This window comes from Triturus cristatus, chromosome 2_2 (assembly GCF_964204655.1).
Source record: "Triturus cristatus chromosome 2_2, aTriCri1.1, whole genome shotgun sequence".
Classification (NCBI taxonomy): Eukaryota; Metazoa; Chordata; class Amphibia; order Caudata; family Salamandridae; genus Triturus; species Triturus cristatus.
In genome coordinates this window covers 198,960,725-198,986,193 of record NC_140582.1, presented here as the reverse complement: position 1 = coordinate 198,986,193, position 25,469 = coordinate 198,960,725, and the positions used below count along the sequence as shown (strand labels likewise).

Below are 25,469 nucleotides of genomic sequence, written 5' to 3'. Positions count from 1 at the left end.
TCGGTTTTGTGGTAGGGAAACCAGCTGGCTTATGCGGCAATGGTTGCCGCTGAACGTCCGAGGCCGGGCCCGAGGGCGGGGCCGAAGAACTACGGGATGGGTCTCGGGTAAGGCCCGAAGGCGATCCCTCGACCGGAGCCAAAGGCCGTGGCGCTGGTGTTTCTTCGGTTTGAACAGGTAGGCCTTGTTCATCATTGGAGCTACTCTCCTCGGCCCCTAAGGCCTCCTCGTCGTCTCCTACCTCGGTGTCGTCTTCACCTCTGTGGAAGAGTGACTCGTCGCCCCCGTCCGATCCGGGGTCGTGTTCGGAAACGGGACTGGAGGGTATGGCTTCTAAGTCTTCGACGTCGGCCTCGTCGAAGATGTCTGCCGGGGCCGGCTCCTCGGCCCCTCCTCGAGTCTCGCCGCTCTTCGGTTCCTTAGAGTCTTCTTGGAACGGAACCCGGCACAGGCCATGCATGTCGATTCGTCGTGGTCCGGTGAAAGGCATTTGTTGCACACCGGATGGACGTCGATGTGTGGGTACTTCGCATTGCATACCGGACACCTTTTGAATGGCGTCCTGGATTCCATCGTCGAAGTCGTCGATGGACAGGTAAATGCGAAAGAAGTCGGTGCTGAAAAGTTAGTAAACTAACAAATTCTATCGAAACCCGATCGATAAACAGTACCGACGCGAACTAAAGGCCTTTTGGCCTCGACCAAATATTTTCCTAACTTGAGCTAAGATAGCACATCCGAACCCAATGGCGGAAAAAAAAAATCTGAGGATGGAGAGGATGCCCATGCGCACTGTAGTCCAGGGGAGGAGTCACCTATCCAAGGATACTTCGAAGACTCTTCCAGGACAACAACGTGCAAACATCCGGACCCAACACTAGGCGGCGATCTATGCACAGATATGAATTCAGCAGCCCACATGCCTCGAACATATAAAATAAAGTGTATTTATTCTAAGCAAACCCTCAGCACTCTTTATGAGTTTAGAGGTAAGTACAACACAGTCTTATTAAGGCATACAGTAAGTCACACAGGTAAGTAATACAGTTAGGCCCTAGGGGCCACGCAAACCATATACTAAGTAAGTGGTATAAGAACCACTGTCACGGAAATAGAATAGGCCTAGGCCTAGGGAATCGCTGGGGCTACACTACACTAGCGTTAGTTAGGAAGTGGGAGGCCCACGGGATTCGTGTGCAGAGTGTAAACACTCACGCGTAAAAGTCAATAGCAATAGTACAGTTTAGAAAACGGTAGATTTAGGACACTTCCGGAGTAGCTAGGAAGTTGAGACTTGAAAACTAGACACTAGGATAGTCACTATCCTGATGAGCACCGGAGTACCCAAGTTACCTAGCCCACAGGCTGCGGGTGCATAGGGGTGAAGATGCGTCGTTTTCGTCGTCGACTCCTATGGATGCCTGAAGAAAGATGCTGACAGGCAGTCAGGGAAGAGTGTCCGGTGGATCCCAAGGCTGGGATCAAGAAGAGAAGAAACCTGCAAGCAGAAGGGACAGAGTCAAGGTCACTAGCCAGTGACCACGTGGAACCAGGAAGGAACCAGGCGATGTCGTGAAGAGTTGCAGGTGAAGGTGAAGCTTGTCGCTGCAGCCAGGAGGACCAGGAAGCGTCGAGGACGACCAGGACCAGGAGGCGAGCTGTCCCACGAAGGCTCTTGCTGTCGGCGGCGTCGAAGTTGGACTAGGACTCACCAAGCCTTGGCAAGCGGAACCCACGAAGAACAAGGGACTTGCTTCTGGTGCAGACCAGGAAGGTCTGGGGTGCTTCTTCCTTGCAGAGAAGCGGGAGCCAGTCTGGAGGAGCCAAACCAGCGCAGAAGATTTCAGGGAGCGTCGTCACAGAGGCCACTAGCCAGCGGGCAAGCAACCGGACAGACGCGGCAAGCAGGAAAATGCTGAAGGGCCCCACGCAGGACTCGTGGAGTGTGGGGGGCTGATCTTCGGTGCAGATGGTGCTTGGGGTTGGGGCTTCTCAATCCCCGGTGCACAACTTCGAGGGTACCTCAGAAGCTGCGCTGTAAGTTACTAGCCACTTTTCCCAGGTAGCCGGTCCCACGTCGCTCGTCGCCTCCACGGATCTCAGCTCTGCTGCAGATGTGGATGAGGGTCGGAGAAGTCTGGAAGTCAAGGCTCTGGTCGGGCTCTGCAGTCGGTTCCTCGTAGAACGGTCGCAAAGCAAAGGGTAGTCTCTTGATGGTGCCTGTTTGCACAGGGTAGCCACTCCTTGGCTACAAGGGAGATTCTTCAGTCTTCTTCTTTCGTCGAATGTCGAAGGTCCAGAGTTTCTGTTCAAGTTTGCAGGTTCAGGATAATCTAAAGTCTTGAGGCCCAACTCCCACTCTTATACTAATCTGGGGGGCTGGGATACCTGCTAGGTCACGCCTTATGGGTGGGACCTGGGAGGGGGTGGTTACACCCACTTCCCTTTGTCCAGTTTCGCGCCAGAGCTGGGGCTGGAGTGCCCCAGCGCCGGTTTGAACTGGACTATGCAAGGAACACCTTGTGTGCCCCAGGCATGTCTCATTCCTTTCAGCCCACCCTGCCCCAATACACTAAAGGCTGTCTGGGGAGGAGCTAGCACCTCCCCAAGCAGGAAACCTATTGTCCAGGCCTCCCTGGCTGGGATCACTCCCAGCTGCAGGAGGTCAGACTTGTGTCTGTGGCAGCAGCATCCATTTTGTGATGCTGAGGCTTTGGTTAGAGATAAACAGCAAAGTAGGATTTTAACATGTCTCTCCCTCTAGAAGGGAGGAATAATATCCTCATCGCCAGAAATGGTATGGGGGTATTATTCCAAAGTGTTAGACACCTTACACGACATGTTTTGATAAAGCCAAACCATAGTTACCATAACCGTTTAAGATTATAAGGCACTTTAAGAGTATATGGTAGGCTATATCATAGAACAGCTATAAGGACATGGTTCCGAAAGCTGCAGACAGGCTCAGCTCATGCTAGAGCACCATCTCACATGTTACCAAGCACTCTGCCTCCAGGATTGTTAAGGCCTGCCATAGGAGTGACTGATAGGTACACATGTGTCTATATATAAGGTAGGTATAGGAATACTACACCTAAGCAAGGGGTGATTACACGACCTTGCCCCAGCTGAGTGATCAGCCAGTTGTGTCTGATTGGAAGGCCAGACCAGGGGTGGCATAATACATGCTGCAGCCCCTGGGAGGCCTAGGGTACACCTATGCCCTGGGTACCTAGGGTACACTGTACAGGGTCCAATAAGGTGATCCTTACCAATTGGTTATGTACCTAGGGTACATGGAGTCCATTTTACAGAGAGAGCAGACAGCCTGAGACCCTGAATGGCAGGATCTCAGGCCAACTAAGTCGAAAAACCAGCTAGACACTAGGCAAAAAGTTGGGGGTAACCATAGTCAGATATCCACCTTCCTACACCGGACTCCACCCAGGCTTTCAGGGCTTGTTGCATGTCTTCCTTGGTGTTCAGACCAGTGGTAGCGATCTTCCGTTGTCTGCAAAATTGTTTCAGCTCCTTGTGTGTGTATTCTCCTAACCGCTGTACACAAAATGTAGCACTCGCGTCGGTTTCAGTGGTGCTCATGGTGGTTTCTTCTGTCGTCTTTGTTCGGTAGTACGATCTCTAGATTGTGGGCTCGGATCCCGTCGCTTGCCACCAATGTTAGAAGGGCCGGCCCCAGGGAAGGACAGAATGTGTACCTGACCACCCTGCGACCCACCTTTCCCGGGAGAGGTAGCCGAGCACCGGCAGGAGACCCCCTCAGGGCTGGGTCCCTTACCTAGGATCGTACACGCTGATTTAGCACCAAGCAACACAGACACCACACCGTAGATTCTGAAGTACGTATTCTTTATCTAGAAATCTCAGGACCTTTATGATCCGCAGAGGCGTTTGTACAAGTAGAACAAGGGCTCATAAAGTCTCGGTAGGGGTAGCGGGACCGTCTTAGGATCTGGGTCAATGCGGGTGCGTATCCGGCGCACGGCTCTCAATCCTCGAGCCGGGGGATACGATACGATCTTTGGGGTCCAGCCGGACCAGAATGTCTCTTCGAGTGGCGACCAAGTCTGCAGGGCTCGAGTGAGGGTGTTGGAGGTCGGACAATCTCCAATGAGCCGCGAGTCGGTCAGCAGGGCTCAGAGTTCTCAAGGGTGCAAGGGGAGCCGCGACCACGTCAGCGGGGCTCAGGTGTTCTTAGGCAGAAGTCCGTCTCTGCCAGGTGGAGCCGCGACGCTGTCTGCAGGGCTCACCAAGGTTCCGAGAGTTCCATCTGACTTTGGGGGGGGATGTTCTTTCAGCCGCGACCACGTCAGCAGGGCTCGTTTCGTTCCAGGATGCAACTGCCGATAGTCCCAGAGCGCCCCTTGTTATAGGTCGACTCCCCTTTGATGTCCGGAGTCCTCACGGGCAGGGGTCCTAGCTCTGGGGGTCGTTTGTTGGGGATCTTGCCACGCGGTCCTTTGATCCTTTCAAGGCGGTGTCGGGAGGGATCCCAGACACGCAGCAGGCGTGGAGCCAGCCCTCAGGGTGGCCGGAGGGCGATCGAAACCATCGCTTGAGAGGAGGCCAGAGGTGTGAATGAAACTGCTCCTCCCTCTTCTGCTCACCGGGAGCTCTTTCTCCCCCCCAGCCGGCATGGCGCGACAGGCCGGGGTTGCGCTGGGGTCGGGGCGGCCATCTGGGGTGCAGGGCCTGGTGTCGGGAAGATGGAGGGAAGGACGGGGGTAGCCCCGGGTTCTGCAGGGGGTCAGGTGTGGTGTTGCTATGGGGCGGAATGGGCCACGCCACGAGGCCGGGTCCAACAGTGGGGCCATGGGAAAGGGGGTGGGGCCACGAGGGCGGGCCCACCCGGGAGGAATTTTGCCGGGAGCAAGCCACTTGTCCTTCCCTGGTCGGACTGCGGCGCCAGGCCGAGGGCCAAGCCGCAGGCGACCAAACTGGAACGCACCGAATTTATTGGGAGAATAACATTTTGTACAGTGAGCAGAAGTCAGTGGAGCTGGGATCCAGACGGGTGCTGGTGGTACCCCTCCGCTTCCGAGACTTCCTCCTGGGCTTAGCCCACGACGTCCCCCTCGCCGGCCACCTGGGTCAAGACAAGACCTACAGCCGTCTCGTGACCCATTTTTACTGGCCTAGAATGAGAGCAGCTGTAGAAGCCCACTGCAAGTCCTGTCCCACGTGCCAAGCTAGTGGGAAGAGTGGGGGGAAGCGCAAGGCTCCCCTCCAACCCTTCCCGGTCGTCAGTACCCCCTTCGAACGAGTCGGGATCGACATCGTGGGGCCCCTGGACCCCCCCACCTCCCAAGGTCACCGTTTCATCCTGGTCCTAGTGGATCACGCCACCCGATACCCTGAGGCTATTCCCCTACGCACCGTCACGGCCCCCGTGGTGGGCCGGGCCCTGATGGGGATCTTTTCCCGGGTGGGTTTTCCCCGCGAGGTCGTGAGCGATCGCGGCACTAATTTTATCTCGAAGTACATGACGTCCCTGTGGCAACAATGTGGAGTGTCCTATAAGTTCACCACCCCGTACCATCCCCAAGGGAACGGCCTAGTAGAGAGGTTTAACAGGACTCTGAAAGGGATGATCACCGGCCTAGAAGAGCCCCTCCGGCGTAAGTGGGACGTCCTGCTCCCCTGCCTCTTGTTCGCTTACCGAGAAGTCCCCCAGAAGTCCCTAGGGTTCAGCCCGTTTGAGTTGCTCTATGGACACCCCGTCCGAGGTCCCCTCAGTTTGGTTAAGGAAGGGTGGGAGGCGGCACCCCAGACCACCCCACGAGATGTGTTCCAATATGTTCTGACCCTCCGGAACCAGACCAGGAAGTTCCGAGCACTGGCCGAGGCCAACCTAGAGGCAAGCCAAGAAGAGATGAAGCGCTGGTACGACCAGAAAGCCACTCTGGTCGAGTTCCAGCCGGGCCAACAAGTATGGGTCATGGCCCCCGTGAAGCCAGGCGCCCTCCAGGACAGGTGGACCGGGCCCTACAAAGTGATTGTGCGGAAGAGTCAAGTCACATACTTGGTGGACGTCCAGGCGCCTCGGGATCCCCTTCGGGTCCTTCACGTGAACCGCCTCAAGCCTCACTTCGTGCGGACAGAACTGAGCCTCCTGCTGGCCACCGATGACGGGGCCGAAGATGAGTCCGATCCCCTCCCGGACCTCCTGTGTGTCAAGGAGCAGGATGGCTCCGTGGAAGGAGTGAACCTCTCCCCAGCTCTCACTGCCCAGCAACAAGAGGACTGCCGCCAGCTCCTAGGACAATTTGCCGACCTCTTCTCCCTGATCCCCCGAGTCACCGACTGGTGTGTCCATGACGTGGACACCAGGGACAGCCCGCCGGTGCGACACCGAGCATACCGGGTCCCTGACCGGGTCCGGTCCTGCATTCAAGCTGAAGTCTCGAAGATGTTGACCATGGGGGTGATCGAGCCATCTGACAGTCCCTGGGCCAGCCCCGTGGTCCTGGTCCCGAAGGCAGCGGCCCCCGGTGTCGCCCCCGAGCTCCGATTCTGTGTGGACTACCGGGGGCTCAATGACGTCACCCGAGCCGATGCCCACCCCATTCCACGGGCCGACGAGCTCATTGACCGACTCGGGCAGCCCGGTTCCTCAGCACATTCGACCTCACCTGCGGATACTGGCAGATTGCGCTCACCGAGGGAGCCAAGGAGCGGTCCGCCTTCTCCACCCCAGATGGGCATTACCGCTTCCGCGTAATGCCCTTCGGAATGAAAAATGCCCCGGCCACCTTCCAGCGACTGGTGAATAGAGTCCTGGCCGGGCTGGAACAGTTCAGCGCGGCCTATCTAGACGACATCGCCGTTTTCAGTTCCGGATGGAGTGAGCACCTCCGGAGGGTGCTAACCGCCCTGCGCCAGGCAGGCCTCACAGTAAAAGCCAGCAAGTGCCAAATTGGGCAAGGATCAGTAGTCTACCTGGGGCACCAGGTCGGGAGTGGCCAGGTCGCCCCTCTACAGCCGAAGATCGACGCCATCTTGGCCTGGGAACCCCCCACCACCCAAACGGAGGTCCGAGCCTTCCTGGGCCTCACCGGCTACTACCGGAGATTCATCCGGGGGTATGGCAGCCTTGTCGGCCCCCTCACAGAACTCACATCCAAAAAACAGCCAAAGAAGGTGCAGTGGACGACTGCCTGCCAGGAGGCGTTCGATGCCCTAAAGAAGGCCATGTGTACTGCCCCCGTCCTCCAGGCTCCCGACTACTCCAAGGAGTTTGTAGTCCAAACCGATGCATCCGAGCATGGCATTGGGGCCGTCCTGTCCCAGGTGAATGACCAAGGCATAGACCAGCCCATCGCCTTCCTCAGCCGGCGGCTGTTGCCCAGAGAACAGAGATGGAGCACCATTGAGCGCGAGGCCTTTGCCGTGGTCTGGGCACTCAAGAAACTACGCCCCTACCTGTTCGGCACCCATTTCAAAGTCCAAACCGACCATCGGCCCTTGCGATGGCTCATGCAGATGCGAGGAGAAAACCCCAAGCTACTGCGGTGGTCAATCTCCCTCCAGGGGATGGATTTCACCGTAGAACATCGCCCTGGTACGGACCACGCCAACGCTGACGGCCTCTCCAGGTTCTTCCGCCTCAGCGAAGAGAACCCCCCAAGATGATGGGCAGTTCTCTCCGGCTTTCAGCTGGGGGGGGGGGGACGCGTGTTGGACCCGGCCTCGTAGCATGGCTCTACTTGTCCCCGCACCACCTAACCTGGTACCTGCAGCCCCGAGCCCACGGCCTAGCCGATCCTTTCCACCAGAACACACGCACCCGACCCGGACATCCTCGTCCATGGCCTCTCTCCCTTCGGCCACCCCGGGCCCGCGTGCCCACTTCATGCACCAAGATGGCCGCCCGGCCCCAGCGCGACCCGGGCCTAGCGGCGCCACTCCGGCTGGAGGACACCACGCTTGCCAGGGGGTGAGAGAGGGAGGAGCAGTTCTATCGCACCTCTGAACTCCCCTGGGACGATGAGTTTCGATCGGCCCTCCGGCCTCCCTGAGAGCTGGCTCCACGCCTGCTGGGTGTCTGGGACTCCTCCCCGACCCGGCCCTGAGAAGATCAAAAGACAATGGCAGGAAACCCCGACAAGCGACCCCCAGGTGACAAGCCCCCTGCCTGCACAGACTCCGGACATCAAAGAGGGGTCGACCTATAACAAGGGGTGCTCTGAGACTGTCCGGCAGATTCGACGCTGGAACAACGAGAGCCTGCTGACGCGGTCGCGGCTCCTGGAACTTAGAACCCCCTGAGCCCTGCTGAGTGACTCGCGGCTCCCTGAAGATCGTAAGACCTCCGAACTGTACCTGAGCCCTGCTGAGTGACTCGCGGCTCCCTGAAGATCGTAAGACCTCCGAACTTGTGCCTGAGCCCTGCTGAGTGACTCGCGGCTCCCTGAAGATCGTAAGACCTCCGAACTTGTGCCTGAGCCCTGCTGAGTGACTCGCAGCTCCCTGAAGATCGTAAGACCTCCGAACTTGTACCTGAGCCCGCTGAGTGACTCGCGGCTTCCACAGACTCCACTGGTCCCGCCGGACCCCAACGACAACAAGCCTACCCACCAGCTCGAGGATTGTGAGCTGTGCGCCGGGTACATCCTTGCCTTGAACCTTTTACCAGAGACTGTCCCGCTACCCCCTATCCCTTCCGGGACTCATTGAGCCCGCGCTCTCCTTGTACATATTTGCAGTGCTAACCTGTTTGATAAAGAGTGATTCCTAAGAACGCACGGTGTGGTGTTTGTGTCGTGTGGTGCCAGAAGTACGATCCTCGATACGGGATTCCTCCTCCTGAGGAGTCTCCCGCCAGTGCCCGGCTACGATACTTTGAGGGTGGGTCTCAGGGTAGTCAGGACCCCCTTTTCCGGGCTCCTCTGAGGTCGCCGTCTAACAGTAAGTCATCGAATAAGAAGCAAGCAAAAGACAGAGACCATGAAGCCAGCTTTAAGATCACTGGTTATTTCTTGGTAAGCTGACAAAAGGTCTTTTTCAACCAGACAGCTATGTTGTTTGGTAGCACCAACCTAAAAACGGGTCATAAGGTCTACAGAAACAGTAAACAGGCAAGGACTCAAAACAGCTAGAAGCCAATAAGGAAACAGACAGAAGATTGACTAAATAGGTTGAGGAAATACGACCAATATTTCAACAAATATTTCAGCACATGCATCTAATTCACTAACAAACATTTTACTCAAAACATGTTCGGGTTGGAATTAAACTAGTAAACTGACCCGCAGGCCAGATAATCTTGCTGAATTTAAGAATTACATGTTGTTGTAATTTTGTAGGCATTAGAAATTTCTATACAATTGCAATTTTATAACATTTTTTAGTCCTCGATTTTTCAGTCTGGGTTTATAGAACGAATTACACATTTAAAATAAAGAATTATCGTCCTTTACCCTTGTGTAAAATTGTGACCCCTATCACGCTGCCCTTCAAAACTTTGAGCTGGATGCCAAATGAGTACCTTCAGGGGGTCGAAAAATACAAAAAATGTTACTAGACCTGCAGGTCTAGTGACTTAATCTACTCAGCCTAATTATAATGGGCAAGTATTTTAATTCACTGAAATGCTCTTTTCTTCTTTATCACATATGAGAGCACCTTCAAATACGCAAGTTCAGCACGTCTGCTGTACAGAAAACGCTTGTTTGATTTAATAGAGTAAACATTAGCTCCATATAGAATGCAAATGTAGCCACATAGGAGATACACTTGACTGCAGACTTGCCTCTTAGTTAATTAAATGCATTACCATCAGGGCTTGGCCAGGAAGGTCTCTCACATGTTTAAAAACTATCACTTTTAATAAATACACAGCTAAAGAATAAAGTATCAACCCACTGTTATTTACAATCAGCAGATTTTACATTGAAATGGCGACAGAATTAGTCACCGAGGTGGTTTTAAAACTATATAGTGTACAATGTTTGGAAATAAAGTTTCTGCAAATATTTGTCATTTGCAAATCACCAAGTAAAGTGTTCTGTTTGTTTTCCTCCAATTTAAATCTTTGTTTCAATCACACTTCTGAATTACAAAAAAAAGTTTACATAATTTCTGATCCAACTTGTACTATTCATTTACAAGCTGTTCAAATGATGTTTTAGAGGGGGGGGGGGGGGACAGACATTTTACTGCATTTTGTTTCACGGTTATTGTCAAATGGCTCACTTGACAAAAAGCATTAACTGTAAAAAGAGAACGAAAAGTAAACACCATTTTCCAGAAACACATGAGCACCAATTAGTAACAAGCATTAAAAATGCAATAGGTCTCACCTTTTATTAAGTTAAAGACATTTGCTTTGCTATATAATACCATTAGCAAAGCAAATGGCTTTAACTTAATAAAAGGCGAGGCCTATTGCATTTTCAATGCTTGTTCTGCAATGGAATCAAATGGCCAACTGGATTTTCCTTTGTTCCAAAATGGGAATGCTTTCACTTGAATCTACCATCCAGTTTCAGGACTTTCCACTTTGTTAGTGTTTGCCAACATTTCAAAGGATCTCTTGAAGAATGAAGATAAGAGATTTGGATTTTTTTCTCCATATTTGGAATCCATCTTTGTTCTTGTAAAACTAGGTCATGACAACACCCTCAGTGCCAGCAGTTACAATTTGAATTCAAATAAGTAAAGACATCATTTTCTATCTTTTATTTATGAATGTATTTATCGCTGCTACTGACCAATTAATTTAAAATCGTTATTGAATTAAACACTTTGCTACTTGGCCATAATTACAGCTCTGGTTTTCCAAACCACTATTTAAAATGCACGCTTTTTTAAAGGCTACTTGTTTCAGAAATGCAGTAAGATGTCTGTACTGTCACAGACCTCTCTTTTGACATTGTAAGTACCCACGACGACTTGTACATTTTTTTTAAAGGCGGTTTTATGATGCTTTAGCAGTCTTTTCCTTGCACGCTCAAAATAAAAAATCCCTGCCCTTTAAATAATGCATTGATTTTAAAATATAACCAAGCTGGTTACAAATATTAACAATCGAACGGTTTATTTGGTTTTTATAACATGAATGTAACTAACTATACCCTGATAGTGTGCTCGGTGTCTTGGAGTACGTTTATATGTTTGTAGCTGATGCACTGTAAATACACCATGATTATTACCTCCCACCTCCACTGAAGAGGCCGAAAAGCTGCTTTTTGTTGGAGGTTCGACAGGAAAAGTCGTTTTAAAAACACTGTCAGGCAGCGTACGAATAACGTTTCATTTTTTGTGCTTTTTCCGTCACACCATGGCCTAAAATGTTCTGCACGTTTGGGTTTAAGTACAAGAAAAGATAAAACGAAGGAAAGCAGCAAGAAAGGTTATACTTAAAAGGACCGAAGCAAGAAGGTGTCATGGTATAAGTGTTAACCGCCGCACCGTCGTCTGCAGTCTATTCAGCTTATGGTGTTGGTAAGTGAATCAGTTTGCCCTTGCAGTGACAAAACAGACCAGGATCGTGCAGCAAGTCTTACTGTTCACACCCGGTACAGTCCAACTGTTGGCAGCAAAACTATTCTTAACATTTGAAGGCGCTATGGTGGATACAGGAATGACTTTTATTAACATTTTTCCTTTTTTGATTGCATGCGATTTAGGCAAACCATTTAATGCTGGGCAGTATTTAGGCACACTATTTGAATTACATCGCTACCTTCTCGTCCAATTTGGAAAATGAATTACTAGGTTTTAATTTTTCGTATTTTAGCATGGGTGTAATTTCCTTTTACGTTGTGCTCAACTTGCCACAGGCAGGCTATCCAGGACATCCTTTCGCCTAGTTTCGAGCGCCCTGTTCGGTACCACTGGAAAGGATCACGCCAACTTCACAACAAATTAAAAAAAAAATGAAAATAGTTCAGCCAACAACTTGGTTGTGGCATTTCCCACATACATTTCCCTGCCTCTGGGGGAGGGGGGTTAATAAAAGTACCTTTCTCCCTACTGGAACTTCTTTTTTGCAGTTGATGGGTTGGCAAGCTCGTACCCTGTAGATCCCATTACAGAAACGCCAGTTTTCCAGCACATGTTGGTTTCATATAAAAGTCTTTTCCCACTATAATCCATTGTTCGTCAGTTGGAGGGAGGGGGTCAGCCTTCGTTTGTCCCTTCAAATTAAAATATTCCCTTGCAAACTCTCCAGGTATCGATCAGGGACACGTCACGATATATATCTGGCACATTGATATTTTAGCACAGGGCAAAATGGAGACCTGTTGCCTTTACTGCTGTTTGGGCGTGCCCTCTAGGCTGTGTATCGGAATTGTACATTTTGCATGACATATGACCAAATTTATCCTTTTGAAACGCATACTTTTATCGTCTAGACCCGTCATATTAGATTAATGGTGACATTTGGGTGGGGGTCATTGCTGCCAGTGACGCAGTTCATAACCAGTTCTTTTCTCGCCTCCGTCTGCACCAAAACTATATTGAGTTTCATCTTTCATGTATTTGGGTCTAGTGTGTTCTGCCTCCGTCTAACTTGTAGAATCAGACCGGTTCCAAAAGCTGCATACACGAGACAGTTGTTCTTTGCATTCGCCATTAGAGTTGCTCTTTTTCGGTCCGCCATTTTGAGTTCCTCCTTCGTGTTCCCTTTCAGCTGAGCCCGTGTGTGTTTATGCAAGCGCTGGCAGTCGTTGGTGCCCTGTCTCTGTAGCCGGTTCTGCTGCATCCTGAGCCGTGGTTATGGGTGCAACCTCCTGCCTCAAATCGATGCTGCTGGCCACCGGCCACTACAAGGCCCTCTATTCGGAGCAAAACGCGCTACAGCGGCAGCTTGAGATCATCGCCGGTCTAAAGCTGAGCCGGCACTTCGCTTTCAGGCAAGTGCTACCCAGCGAATGCCTCACCTGCCTGGTGGAGATGATAGAGGACCCGCACTATGGCCCGCCTGTGGCCCTGCGCACCCTGGGGCTCCTCTCTACTCTGGCAGCAGACAGAGAGGCCCGCGAAGCGCTGCGATCTGCACACGGCCTGGGTGGCGCGTTGGCAGCCACAGTGCACCGCTACAGCGGAGGAGGGAACCCGGCGGGAGAACATCTTCTGCTGCCCTGCGTTCAACTGCGGAAGCGCCTGACCAGGAGGAGTGAGCCCGGGTCCCCGACACAGAAGGCGTGCGCTGCAATGCCATCAATAACTCTTTTAGAGGGTCCCAGTTGGACTGCCTCGCGTGACTGGTTTCTTATCTTTATGGGGCCATGTGTTTGGCCCCATAAAGATAAGAAACCTTCTACGCCAGCAGTAAGTCGGGGCAGCCAGTCCAACTGGGACGGCTCTAAAAGAGAAAGGTGTACGTCACAAGATGCTCCTTTCCAATGGCTGGCCACCCTTTAGCATAAACGGTGACGCCAACCCATGGAAAGGAGGGGTGGGGCTTAAAGCCCACTAGAGAAATCTAACCTAAAACATTAAATCTCACCAGCGAGACTGCGCATGTCGCCAGGCGAGACCTAAACAGACAAACTGACATTAGACCTCTGTCCTTGAGTTGTTGGCAAATGTGTCAAGATAAAACAAGATTTAAAGGCGTTTTAATTGCTCATTCACTTTCTGAATTAACAGAACACCTGTTTCTTGCCGCTTAAGTTTACTCGCCAGCAGGGTCGAGTAAGTGCTAAAAATAGCTCGACCTGCTAAAATTTCACTCGCAATTGTGAGTAGATTTTTCAAGTCCTACGTTTGAAAATGAAGGTAACAATCTTCAATAGATTTTCAGAAAACATTCCAAGGATCCTTGATTTTGTAGATATGTTATTGTGGCACAGAGGCAGTCTGATGATTCCAATCAAAAGCAATATATTACCCCTTTCAGAAAACCATTTGGTTACTTCAGTCAAACTAAATCCACAAATCACCAGGAATATTAAACCCTCACTGTACAGAAACAAATTGACTAAATAGGATATTTCTTTCATTATACAAACTCAGCCAATAAAGTTAAGGGTATTTTAGTTAGATAGTGCGTCAAGTTTCAAAAACATGTATTTTCAATTTTCTTAAGCCTCACATGACTGAAGGCATTTACATAGCACTAACTACCAGACAGGATATCTTGAAAAATTGTTTAATAACCTGTCGTCCCAACTTAGACTACATTTGTTTTCTCCCAACAGTGGTTCTATAGAGTGACAGTCTTCTAACAAGTGGTCCAACCCCAGAAGAAAGTGGCAATTTGAGGACTGCTAGCCGACCTCGTTTTTAAACCTTGAACTCCATTCTAGGGCTGTTAGGTTGTAGTCAACATTACAGATGAGTTGGGGACCTGATTGCAAAGACACTTAAAAGCCGTACAGGGAACTTTAAAGCAAACATGGTCTGCTACTTGAAGCAAGTGTAGATATCTACAAGCACAGGAAACAGGATCTCATTTTGTTTTACAGGTGCTAATGGCTGCATATTATAACTCTGCAGTTGTCCAAAAGGTTGTTCCAAAAGATATTGTGGGAGCTTGGCGTACAGTGTGTTATACTAGTAGATATTTAATTGGGGTTCCTACTATTAGGGGGTGATTATTTTCTGCCTGTGAAGGTCGAACCCATTTTCATTGGTTTCCTTTTTTTCGGAAACGAAAATAGCAGCTTTTTACCCCTGAACAGGCCACAATGTTGCCGAAGCATAAGAGCTCCAGAATTACTCATCAATGACTGTTGATCATATGCATGACTCCCCACTTTTAAAATACTTACCAATGGATAATATGGCCGCAATTTCCCAGTGTATCGATAACCAGGCCAAGGATCTGTATTTATTTCGCCTTCCAGGGACCACGGAGAAACCTCACCTTTTGCCTTGTCGTCTTCTAGAAAACCATTGGAGACAATAGAAAGCATTCTGTTATTGGAAATAATTAAACCATGTAAGAAATCATAAGCTGCTCATCAGCATTAACAGTGCAAGTGATTATTTAAGAGTGTTACATGAGATTATCCAGCAAGTAATCTGCAGAAACACTCAACAGATAAGCCTACAAGTATGCCAATACCGGCTTCAGTTCAGCTTGTGAACAGCTCAATCCCAATCAACTTTTCCACAGGCAAAGATAGAACTATGTAAAATCGACAGAAAATAGACTTTATGCACAGCTCCAAAAGCATAAACTCCTATAAACCCCAAACTGCAAATTCCCTAATAGACAAAAGTCACTACAAACATGATGGCACATTAGTTATGAAATCTGGAACTGGATAACAAGATCAGAAAGGCAGTGTCTGAAAGGTCTACAAGCTTCACACTAGCTACTACACGCATTAGTAGAATAAAGTAGGAAGTCCGCTTCTGGAACTGAGGCAAGTTAGCAGATCTGAGAGAAAAGTATGATCAGTTTTCATACAGCAGCACTGCACCAACCACAGGGAGGATAGGAGAGGCAAAAGCATACTCCCCAGCCAAGTGTGTACCCAAGTGACCAAAGATCCAATCTAGACTTTCCCTCTGCAAGATGTGTAGGTTTCTAAGTTGCGAAAATACTGGGAACAGTAGGAAAATGGCTTCATGTTTAATGTCCGCGGACAAAAAAAAGAAAACCTTTAAATTATTGCATTTTGTAGACATTCGCTGCACTCAACCTTTGAATGTCTCTACTAAGCCTAAGAAAACCTATTAAGAAATGTCTTCAATAACGAGAAATCAAACGGTGTAGCCAGGATGGCTGCTTTTTACTAGACTCTGAAGGACACGGTAGCATCAGAGAGGGTCATGGTATTAAGAACAGGGAGCACTACCCACTACTGAAGGAAGCGCACAAGGCTATGGGGGCCAGAGGTGGTGATCTTCACGGAGGACACGTTGACAGTGACCTAGTACAGAGCACCACAAACAGAGGGCTTTTCAGCTTGGAACTGACATTTTGTACTGATTTGAAACCATTTACAAAGGACTCTCCAAATTACTTAAACTTAGTTTCAGTTTGCTAATTGTGTGGACAGCCCAATTATAGTCAAATGTCATTCTAATAGTGAGGGTCCTTATCAATGGAACCCATGAAGGACCTTTAGCCAGATTGTTGATGCAACACCTCCTGGGTACCACTGCGGCACTTCACCGCATCACAACAGACATTATACCCTAAACCAATGTCGATCCAAAGGCATATTGAAAGCATTTGGAGATCCTCATTGGTAAAGATGGTAAAGAGGTCTATTTGAAAAACACCTCCGAAGACTGAGACTTTCATCCATCTTGCGAATCACGGAATGGAACATCTTTGGCTTGGAGTTCTTTAAACGTTGCAGAAAACCAGCAATCACAAATTTTCCTTTCAATGAGACAATTTCCCTTCAACAGAGAAGAGGAAGGACTTGAAAGAAAAAAACTACACTCCCACTCGTGGAAGTTTTACTTGAAACATTTCACTTTTGCAAGAGCTTATGCTGTGCATTTAACACTTTCAGTAAACTGTGCTTTTAAAAATCTGACGCGATAAGCATGGCCTCGGTACGGGACAGTGTTTCAGGATGTTCTCTCCAGAAACAGAGAAGGTAAAAGTTGCAATCTTTCGCTTACACAGACTGAAGCCACAGAAGAAACAATTGAAAATCGTCCCTTATTGTCTGCGGTTTGTAACATATACACAAGATACCTTTGGTGCCTGAATACAAAACGACAGTTCTTTCAATGTGATCTCCCTCTCTGAAGGATGAAATAACGGGCCCAGGGATGTAATTTGAATCATCCCAATGAACTAAATATTTGGAACCAGAAATAGTTCATCATGATTTATTCAATAGCCTTGCTTAAAACTGCATTTGCAAAAGAAAAACTAAAATACCACAGAAAATCGAGAAAAAGGAAGTATTATTTCGATATAGAGATGCCCTCGGAGAGATCCTACCTACTGGGAAAGCACTAAAATTACATTGGTTTATATTCGAACTGTCTTCGCGCAATTAGGCTTTTCGCATTAATATTAATAGAATATAGAACCGGAATCCTAATTCCAGTACAGTTAAGAATATTGATTTAGAGGAGGAGCCTAGCGCGCAACCAAGATGGCCGCGTAGGTGCGAGGCTCCCGAGGACCTCCGCGACCTCCTACGTTAATCCTGTCTTCATCCTGCATCGGTTGAGGGGACTGTGTCGGTGAGCCTGAGCCGAGGTGGTACCCGTTTCCCGTTTTCGAATTGGACCTCGGGTGCCGGAGTGAGCACCGATTGAAGTTTGCGGCCTGCTTCGCTCCTGATCCCGGACTCGCGTTTGGGGGCGACCCGGTGGCAAAGTGAACAACAACGGCGGGCTGGGCCTGGCGAGTCGCGTACCCCTTACTTTCACTTTCACTTTCGCGCCCCCTTGCCGTCTCTGCAAGTGGGATCGCGGCGCTCTTTGTGTTGGGGTGGCCTCGCTGGGTGACCCAGCCTGCCGGCCTGCTGTGGCCCGCTCCGCCGTCCTGGGGTGACCCCCCGGAGCCCGAGGCCTTGATTGCTTGCCTTTTACTGCGTGGCTGGTGAGGGTGTGAGACCCGCGACGATGGCCACGAAACAAGATGGCGATCGGTTAAAGGCCAAGTCGACCCGGCGTGGCGCCGCACATCAGGCCAACATCATGGACCGCTACACCCTCCCGAAAGGATCTCCCGGTGGACCGCACAAGTCCCCTGAGTGCCCCCCGGATGCCCCGGATTTGCCCACAGAGCTGACTCTGCAAGACGTCATGGGCGCCATTGCTGAGATGAAGGCCTCGGTGGGCCAGCGGTTTGACACCTTAGCCCATAAAATCGACGCGGTCCTAGTTGATGTCAACCTGGTGAGGGCTGATCTCTCCAAGACCAACGACCGGGTCGATTCTTTGGCCCACACCGCGTCGGGCCTCACGACTGAGGTGGCGGCCCTCCAAACGGAGGTGCACCGACTTCGTCAGGCGAGTGCGCTCATGGACCGGCGCCTGGAGGACTCCGAGAGTCGGGCCCGGAGGAATAACATCCGCATCATCGGAGTACCCATGGGACGGGAGGAGGCGGCGGCGGATCTCTTTGTGGAGGACCTGATCACTACCCATCTCCAGCCTCGGGGACTGAGTAAATTCTTTGCCGTGGAGAGGGCTCATAGAGTTCCCGGGGGAAAGCCGAAGGTCGGAGCCCCTCCGCGGCCTCTCATTGCCCGTATTTTTAACTTTCGGGACAGAGACGCGATTCTGCAAGCCTCCAGACTGCAAGGGCCGATTAAGCTGGAGAACATGGAGGTGAACTTTTATCCTGACTTCACCCAAGCGGTCCAGAAGCAGAGACTGAGTTTCCTGGGCGTCAAGCGGCGGCTTCGGGACATGAACTAAAAATACGCCATGCTCTTCCCGGCCAGGCTGCGAATAGAGGTGGATGGTCGCACGCACTTTTTTGATCGTCCTGAAGTGGCCGGGGACTGGCTGGACACTCTGTCTGGGGGTCGTGATCGGGATGGCGGGGGGGGGGGGGCGGCGGGAGGAGACGGCCCACTGGACCGGGACTGAGGTGTTGATACGGGGCCTCACTCTGGACGGATATGATGCCACTTTCGGCCAAGCTTAGGGTTTTTCGTTCTTCTGTATTCGTTTTTCCCTCCTTTGGAAGTGGTGCGGGGTCCAGAAGGGGTACTCTTTCCTCCTCTAGGGGGTCTAGCTAGTTTCATTATATAGGGGCGACAGGCACACTGCAAGTTGGGGGGGCTGTCTGGGCTCATGCAGGGGTGCAGGGAGGGGGGAGTTTTGTTGGGGCGGTTGGGTTGGGGTGGGGGGTTGTTCGTTTACACCACAAGGCAAAAGTATCGGTGTGCTATTTCTAAAGTGCTCTCTGGGGGACGAGTGATTGCTTTCGTTTATGATGGGGGGTAGGGGACTGAGTCTTTTGTCCTGGAATGTTAATGGACTGGGGGACAGGATAAAACGAGGTGTGGTCCTGCAGTTCCTGAAACGAATTTCACCCGATATAGTTTTTCTGCAGGAGACACACCTCATTGGCAACTCCTTTCGTGCTATGAATCGACGTGGCTACCACCTTGTGGCCCATTCGGGCTTCACGTCTGGTTCAAGGGGTGTGGGCATCATGGCCAAGAACTCGCTCCCGTTGGAAATTGATGAGGTGCTCCATGATGACAGGGGACGTTACACGGTTCTGGTGGGTAGAATGGAGGGCAGAGTGGTCGTTTTTGTGTCTGTCTATGTCCCGCCAGGGTTGCAGACGACCACCTTTGCGGATCTGGGACGCCTCCTCCTTGGCCTTCCGGAGGGGATTCTAGTGGTTGGGGGGGGATTTTAACGCTGGGGGTTTCCGGAACGGAGGATCGTCACCCCCCTAGGGATCTCCCCCGTGCCCAAGCGTGGTTGTCTGGCCTCTTGGATACCTTGGGGCTGGTGGATTGTTGGCGTTTGAAACATCCCACGCAGCTACAGTACACCTTTCATTCTGGGGCCCATGGTAGTCTCTCAAGGCTAGATTATGTCCTGGTGCCGGCGGCGCATGTGGGGAGGATAGGGGAGGTGCGCCATTTGGCACGGGGTATTTCAGACCACTCCCCGCTCTTGTTGCACTTTGATATTCTCCCGAGGGGAGAGGGTAGGGTGGTCCCGATTAATCCTTGGTACCTGCGTGACCCCACCATTCGCGCAGAGTTGGTTAAATCCCTTAAGCGATACTTTGACGATAATGTGGGGTGTGTGTCATCGGCGGTCTCTCTGTGGGAGGCGTTCAAGACGGTACTCCGGGGGGAGGCCCTGTCCCTTATTTCCCATTCCCGGAGGCGCGAGCGGGAGGAGGTGACCCGTATTGAAACTGAGATAACCGAGTTGGAGGGTGATCTAGAATGTGGGGTGGCGATGACAAATTACATGTTCTCCGACTCAAGCAAGCGGCCTACAAGGCCCTCGTCACGGAGGCGGCCAGGGGCCTCAGTAGAGAGCAACAGGGGAGACTGTATGATGTGGGTGATAAGGCTGGTAAATTGATTGCGTGGCTGGACAAAAAGGAGAGAGCGAGTCGAGTTGTCCCAACGATTGAGAAACAGGATGGTGTGTGTGTCACTGAACCGGAAGAAATTGTTGACTGCTTTGCAGAATATTTCCGTGGGGTGTATTCCCCGGTGTCCTCCCGCTCGGAAGAGGATTCCCATGCCCTGCTCAGAGACATCGCGCTGCCTTCCCTTTCGGAGGAGGACAGAGTGTCGTTGGACGCCGCCCCAACATCTGAGGAAATTGCCCTCGCCATACGTTCGGTCGCTTCCGGCAAGGCCATGGGTCCTAATGGTCTTCCCATCGAGTTGTACAAGCTGCGACCGGATACGCTGGCGCCGCATCTCCGTGCTATGTTCCTCGCGGCCCACTCGGCGGGTTCCCTCCCGCTAGACCAGCGTCTGGCTACTATTGTGGTTATTCATAAGGAGGGGAGGCCGCGGGACCGGGTCACATCCTATCGGCCTATCTCGCTGTTGAATGCGGAGCCCAAAATTCTCGCCAAGGTGTTGGCTACTCGGCTGGTTGGCGTGGTGTGCGACTTGATTCACCAGGATCAGTCCGGCTTTATCCCTCATCGCAACACTGCGCTTAACCTGCGGCGCTTGCATGGGGTGCTCGCACGTGTCCCGTTCATACGGGAGCCGGCCATTTTGGCGTCCTTGGACGCCACTATGGCGTTTGACACACTTGAGTGGCCATATATTTGGGCAACACTCGCGAAGTTTGGGTTTGGCCCAGGATTCATCGGTTGAGTAAAATTGTTGTACTCGGGACCGCTGGCACAGGTGGTTGTGAACGGTAGAGTGTCGGCTCCGTTCGAGCTGGGCAGGGGCACGCGGCAGGGCTGCCAGTTATCACCGCTCCTTTTCGCGCTTGCCTTGGAGCCCCTGGCGGAGTGGCTGCGGTGGCATCCTTCTATCCGTGGTCTCCGTTGGACCCCTGAGTATGAGGACCGCGTATCTCTATACGCTGATGATATTCTTCTGTACCTGGCTTCCCCACGTAAATCACTGATAGTACTGGTTGATGTATTGCGCTCATTTGGCCTCAACTCCGGCCTTGTCATCAACTGGGCTAAATCGTGTGTGTATGTTCTCTCCGGGGAGGATCATATCCTTCCGCGGGGTTGTCCTATCAAGATCGCCCCGCGGGGATTTAGGTACCTGGGTGTCTTCATTACCCTGGACGCGGAGGCCCGATATAGTCAGAATTTGCTTCCCCCCCTCCAGCGCCTGAAGGAGGACGTCGCGCGTTGGAGGCGCTTGCCACTCTCGCCGCTCGGCCGGGCGGCATTGTTTAAGATGATGTCGCTGCCACGTTTCCTGTACGCTTTACAGAACACAATGGACGTCGTCCCGGCGCGCTACTTTCGCGAGGTGGAGAGTCTGCAGCGCCGACTGTTTTGGGAGGGTAGACCGCGTATCGCCCTGGCGAAGCTGACGCTCCCGTGGTACGACGGGGGGGGGGGTCGCCTTCCCGGATATCAAGCGATATTATTGGGCCTCCCAGCTGGCTGCGATCAATCACAGCCTGTACGGGCGTATTTTCGATATCGGCAGATTCGTCATGCGTTGTGCTCCGTCTTTCCGGACGTCGCCTCCATCCCGGAGTGCTCCCCGCTGGAAGATAAGAGTGCTGGATGGGCATGTACCGGACGGCACGATTTCATTAATTTATAAAAAACTTATCAATGACCGTTCGGGACTGCTGACTAGCCTTCGTGAGGCATGGGTTGCCGATGGACTGGAGCTGGATGACGAGGACTGGGTGTCTGCGGTGGCCTCCCCGAAAGAGGTGGCCATACCGGCCCGCCTTCGCTTCGTCCAGCTCAAGATACTCCATAGGGTCTATGTTACGGGGCCGAGGCTGATGCGTATGGGCTATGCTGTGGACGGGTTGTGTAAGCGTGGGTGTGGCTCTTTGGGGACCTTTCTCCATATTTTGTGGGAATGCCCGGATGTGGCGCGATTCTGGCGTGGTGTGCATGAGGTTTTGCGGGTAGTTACGCGTGTGCCGCTGCTGCCCGAGACGAGGAGATGTCTTCTGAATGTGTGGGAGCCAGCAGACTACTCGGTGCCGCAGACGTGGTGGGTGACTCTGGGATATATGGTGGCCAAACGTGACATTGCTCAACTGTGGGGTTCCCAGAGGTCGCAGACTGTCTCGGCGTGGAAGGATAACATGGATTGGTGCATGTTTCGGGAAAAGGTGGTGTATGTTGCGAGAGGTAAGCCTGGGACATGGGTGAAAGTATGGGGCCCCTGGAACGCCTACCGTGGGGGAATCTGTACCCCGCCGTTATTGCCCGATCCGTCACCGGCCCCGTCTCCTTAGCCAGTTTGTCTTCCCGGTTCTGGGCAATGAGTCTACTTAGTCCCCGTCCTGACCTTTTTCCCCCCTCGATACTCCTATGGACTAGTGGGGTCCCCCTCCTCGGGGAGCACATGCTGCTGTTTCCGATTGTGGGTTGCCTTGTGGATTTGTTTTTTGTTGTTATTTATATTAAAAAGAAACTGTTATGTGGGGTCCGGATGGTGTGGCGCCAACGCTTCTTCCAACTCCTGTGACTTTCCCTCTGCCGCGGCATGCGTGCTATTGTCTGTATCACATGCTCCTTCTGCTTGCTAGCGGCCGGCCTGAAGGTTGTAGGCCCATCTTTGTATATTTTTTGGATTCTGTAATAAACTGTTTCAAAAAAAAAAAAAAAAAAAAGAATATTGATTTATCTGCCAAGGACCGTAATAGACCACAGAATTCCAGATATGGTAACTTAACTGAATACTTGTGCTCCATAAACAGATCGCATTTTGAAACTTAGAGATTTAATACAGCCAATACTTGCAAAGATTTTATTTATGTTAATTCAGATTAGGTATTTTACACGTAGCAAGTTTTTAAATAGGACAAACTGTCTAGAAGAGGTGTCTCCAACCAGTAGATCGCGGGTTACCAGTAGCTCCCAGACACCTTAAGGGTGGCTCACAGCCAGGGCCAGCTCCTCCGCAATGGCAGAGGAGTGTCGCCCCACTGGCTCAGAGCCAGCACCCGAAAATGTTATGTTAGCCAGTTTTATAGTTTTATTTTTCTGTTGCCGGCTTAACCAGCCTGCATTAGGGAGGAGCGGGGCCAGGGCGATGGGAAGGGTGCATGGGGGGGGGGGGGGGGGGGGGGGCACAGAGGTGAACTGAAGCATTGATGTATTTAACTCTTACATAGAAGTCCTTGTCAATATGGGAGCTGTGAACAAACTGATTGTTTCTGAATGCTTTGAAATGGGAGAAAACGTAAATAAAGTTCTCTTAATGATTAAGAGAACTCTCCGTTTAAATTTTCTTCCATTTCAAAGTGTTGTATTTACCAACAGCAGACCTCTTGCTCCCAGTGGCCAGTCGACACTGTGCCACAAGTATAACTGAAAAATACAGTATTTGTTTTATAAATGAGATAAATTTAACGTGCTGAAAAATGCTCCATATTATGAACATTTTTGCTGAACATTTTTCTGCACTTTAAATTTCTCTAATTTAAAAAACTATTGTAGGTTTGTGTTATGCATGCAATGGTGCCACATACAGCGAAAGGTATGTCCTGTGCTGCAAGAACACACGACACAGGCTCTGTCACCCATACAAATATATCCCATTCATACGCACTCATTCATACATTCCTAAAGACTACGCTCTCACTGACACACATGGGAGTGTTGTCATAATATTTTGTTCATACTATCTGGCTCTATGGACATCAGCCTTAAAGTCAATGAAGCTGGGCGTGGGTTGTCTGGTAACAATGCGCAAGTTGTTTAACCTTCAGTAGCTCACAATGATTTTGATTGAACAGAAGTTGCTCTCACTCCAAAAGGTTGGAGACCCCTGGTCTAGAACTATCAAAGAGCTGTTGAGATAATCAACCCGAAACAGTGGCACATGCTGTTTAGCCCCTTCCATCATAAAATTAGGAAGAGGATGATTGAGTTATTTCACAACTTGGGGACTTGCGGTAATAGGACTGTTCTAAGAAAAGCGTGTTTAACTCGTCTGTACTACGTTTTGTTCTGCTGTGGTTACTACTAAAAGGTATGAAAAAAGGAGAATAAAAACATCTTGAAACTGCCCAGTAACGAAACATTAATCTGTTTGCTTTAAAAAAAGTTTACAATAATCGTAATATATTAATGCTTCTAAACTGATGAACTTGTAATTCATCCTTGGTCCAATTGCCACTCATACCGCCAAAAGACACATCTGTAACTGATTGGTTGGGACTCCGTCCACCACTTGCCCAGAGGAGCAGGATAAGCATCGAAAGCGCTAAAAGTGGGCCCGACTAGGCCCATCATAGTCCATAAGAGGCTGGGCTGAGCCATCCCTCTAGGCCTTTCTCTCTGGTAGTTGCTTCCTGTCTTCTGTTCTTCCTTGGGGGCCCCCTCGATAGCAGTTGATCATCTGTAACAAGTCCGCCTTTATCTTGAAGGATCCTGGAGTGGGGGAGTCTCACTGTTATTTGATATTTACTACTTTGTTCTACCTGTTACCAAGTAATGAATTTGTACACTAAATTAATGTTGTAAGAAAATGCCTCATCTGGATCTAAAATATTATTTTGAATAAATTGTAGAATTAATAAAGTATTATTTAGCAATGGGAGTGGTTGGTCTATACTGCTCTTTTCCAGTGGTGTAAGTTTTTAGACTTCTTTCTTAAGTTTCTATTAGTATTGCTGCCACATATAAAATGAGGTCTATTTTAATGGTTTGATTTTTAGGTTTAACTGAAATAAACATTTCAAATTGAAAATCTATCCTAGAGATGGAGCTCTCAAATAGACATTACAAAGGTGCACCACTTGGATGCAAAGATGTTTAGCTACTGTGAAGAGTACCTTTGGAAACTCCAGCCTTTTGCCCAGGGGCCATTTTGTTACAGGTGTCTTAGTTCAGAAACTGGCTTACATTATGCAGATCCTATGTGGGCTATCGCCCTTCAGATTTCTTCTCGGCAATGAGGTAGCAATGATTAAAGCACACACCCAAACGACTGGTTCTAAAAGGGGAAGCAATTTAAGAAACAGCAAAGGAAAAGCTTTTCATGAGGACGTTCAGAAATTCAAGAAAGCAGTTTATTTGCAGTCATTGATGTGGGAATACTAATTGTCTCCCTATAACAAAGTCTTGGTAGCCTTTGAAGTGCAAAATGCAGACTTTTTGTAAGCTTTGAGTGAGGTTTAGAATTGCTTCAATTTGGGGTGAAATCTGCGCAGTTTAGGAGACAGATTGTGTAACCTACAATATTTTAAAAGCTTATGCAGAGTGGAAATGTGTCATGACTGGATGCTTATAAACTGCATTAAGACTTCTCAATAACATCTTTTGCTTTGTCAATAAGTACAGTCTTAGATTGATATTTATCAAGTTTTAGAAAGAAGCTGATCAAAAAAAAAATAATCACGAAATGGGATTATTCCACAGATTAGTAGTTTATTCCACAGATCCAAGGTGTAAG

At 50.2% G+C, this 25,469-nt stretch overlaps 1 protein-coding gene across 2 annotated transcripts in view; it reads right to left on the bottom strand.

Annotated features, from left to right (window-relative positions):
* METAP1 (methionyl aminopeptidase 1) overlaps positions 1-25,469 on the bottom strand; it is a 475,875-nt gene that overhangs the window by 356,372 nt on the left and 94,034 nt on the right. For both annotated transcript variants that reach the window (XM_085641167.1, XM_085641168.1), the window contains exon 3: positions 14,742-14,854. In XM_085641167.1, coding sequence (XP_085497293.1) covers positions 14,742-14,854 — 113 coding nt within the window. The remainder of the gene's footprint in view (positions 1-14,741; positions 14,855-25,469) is intronic.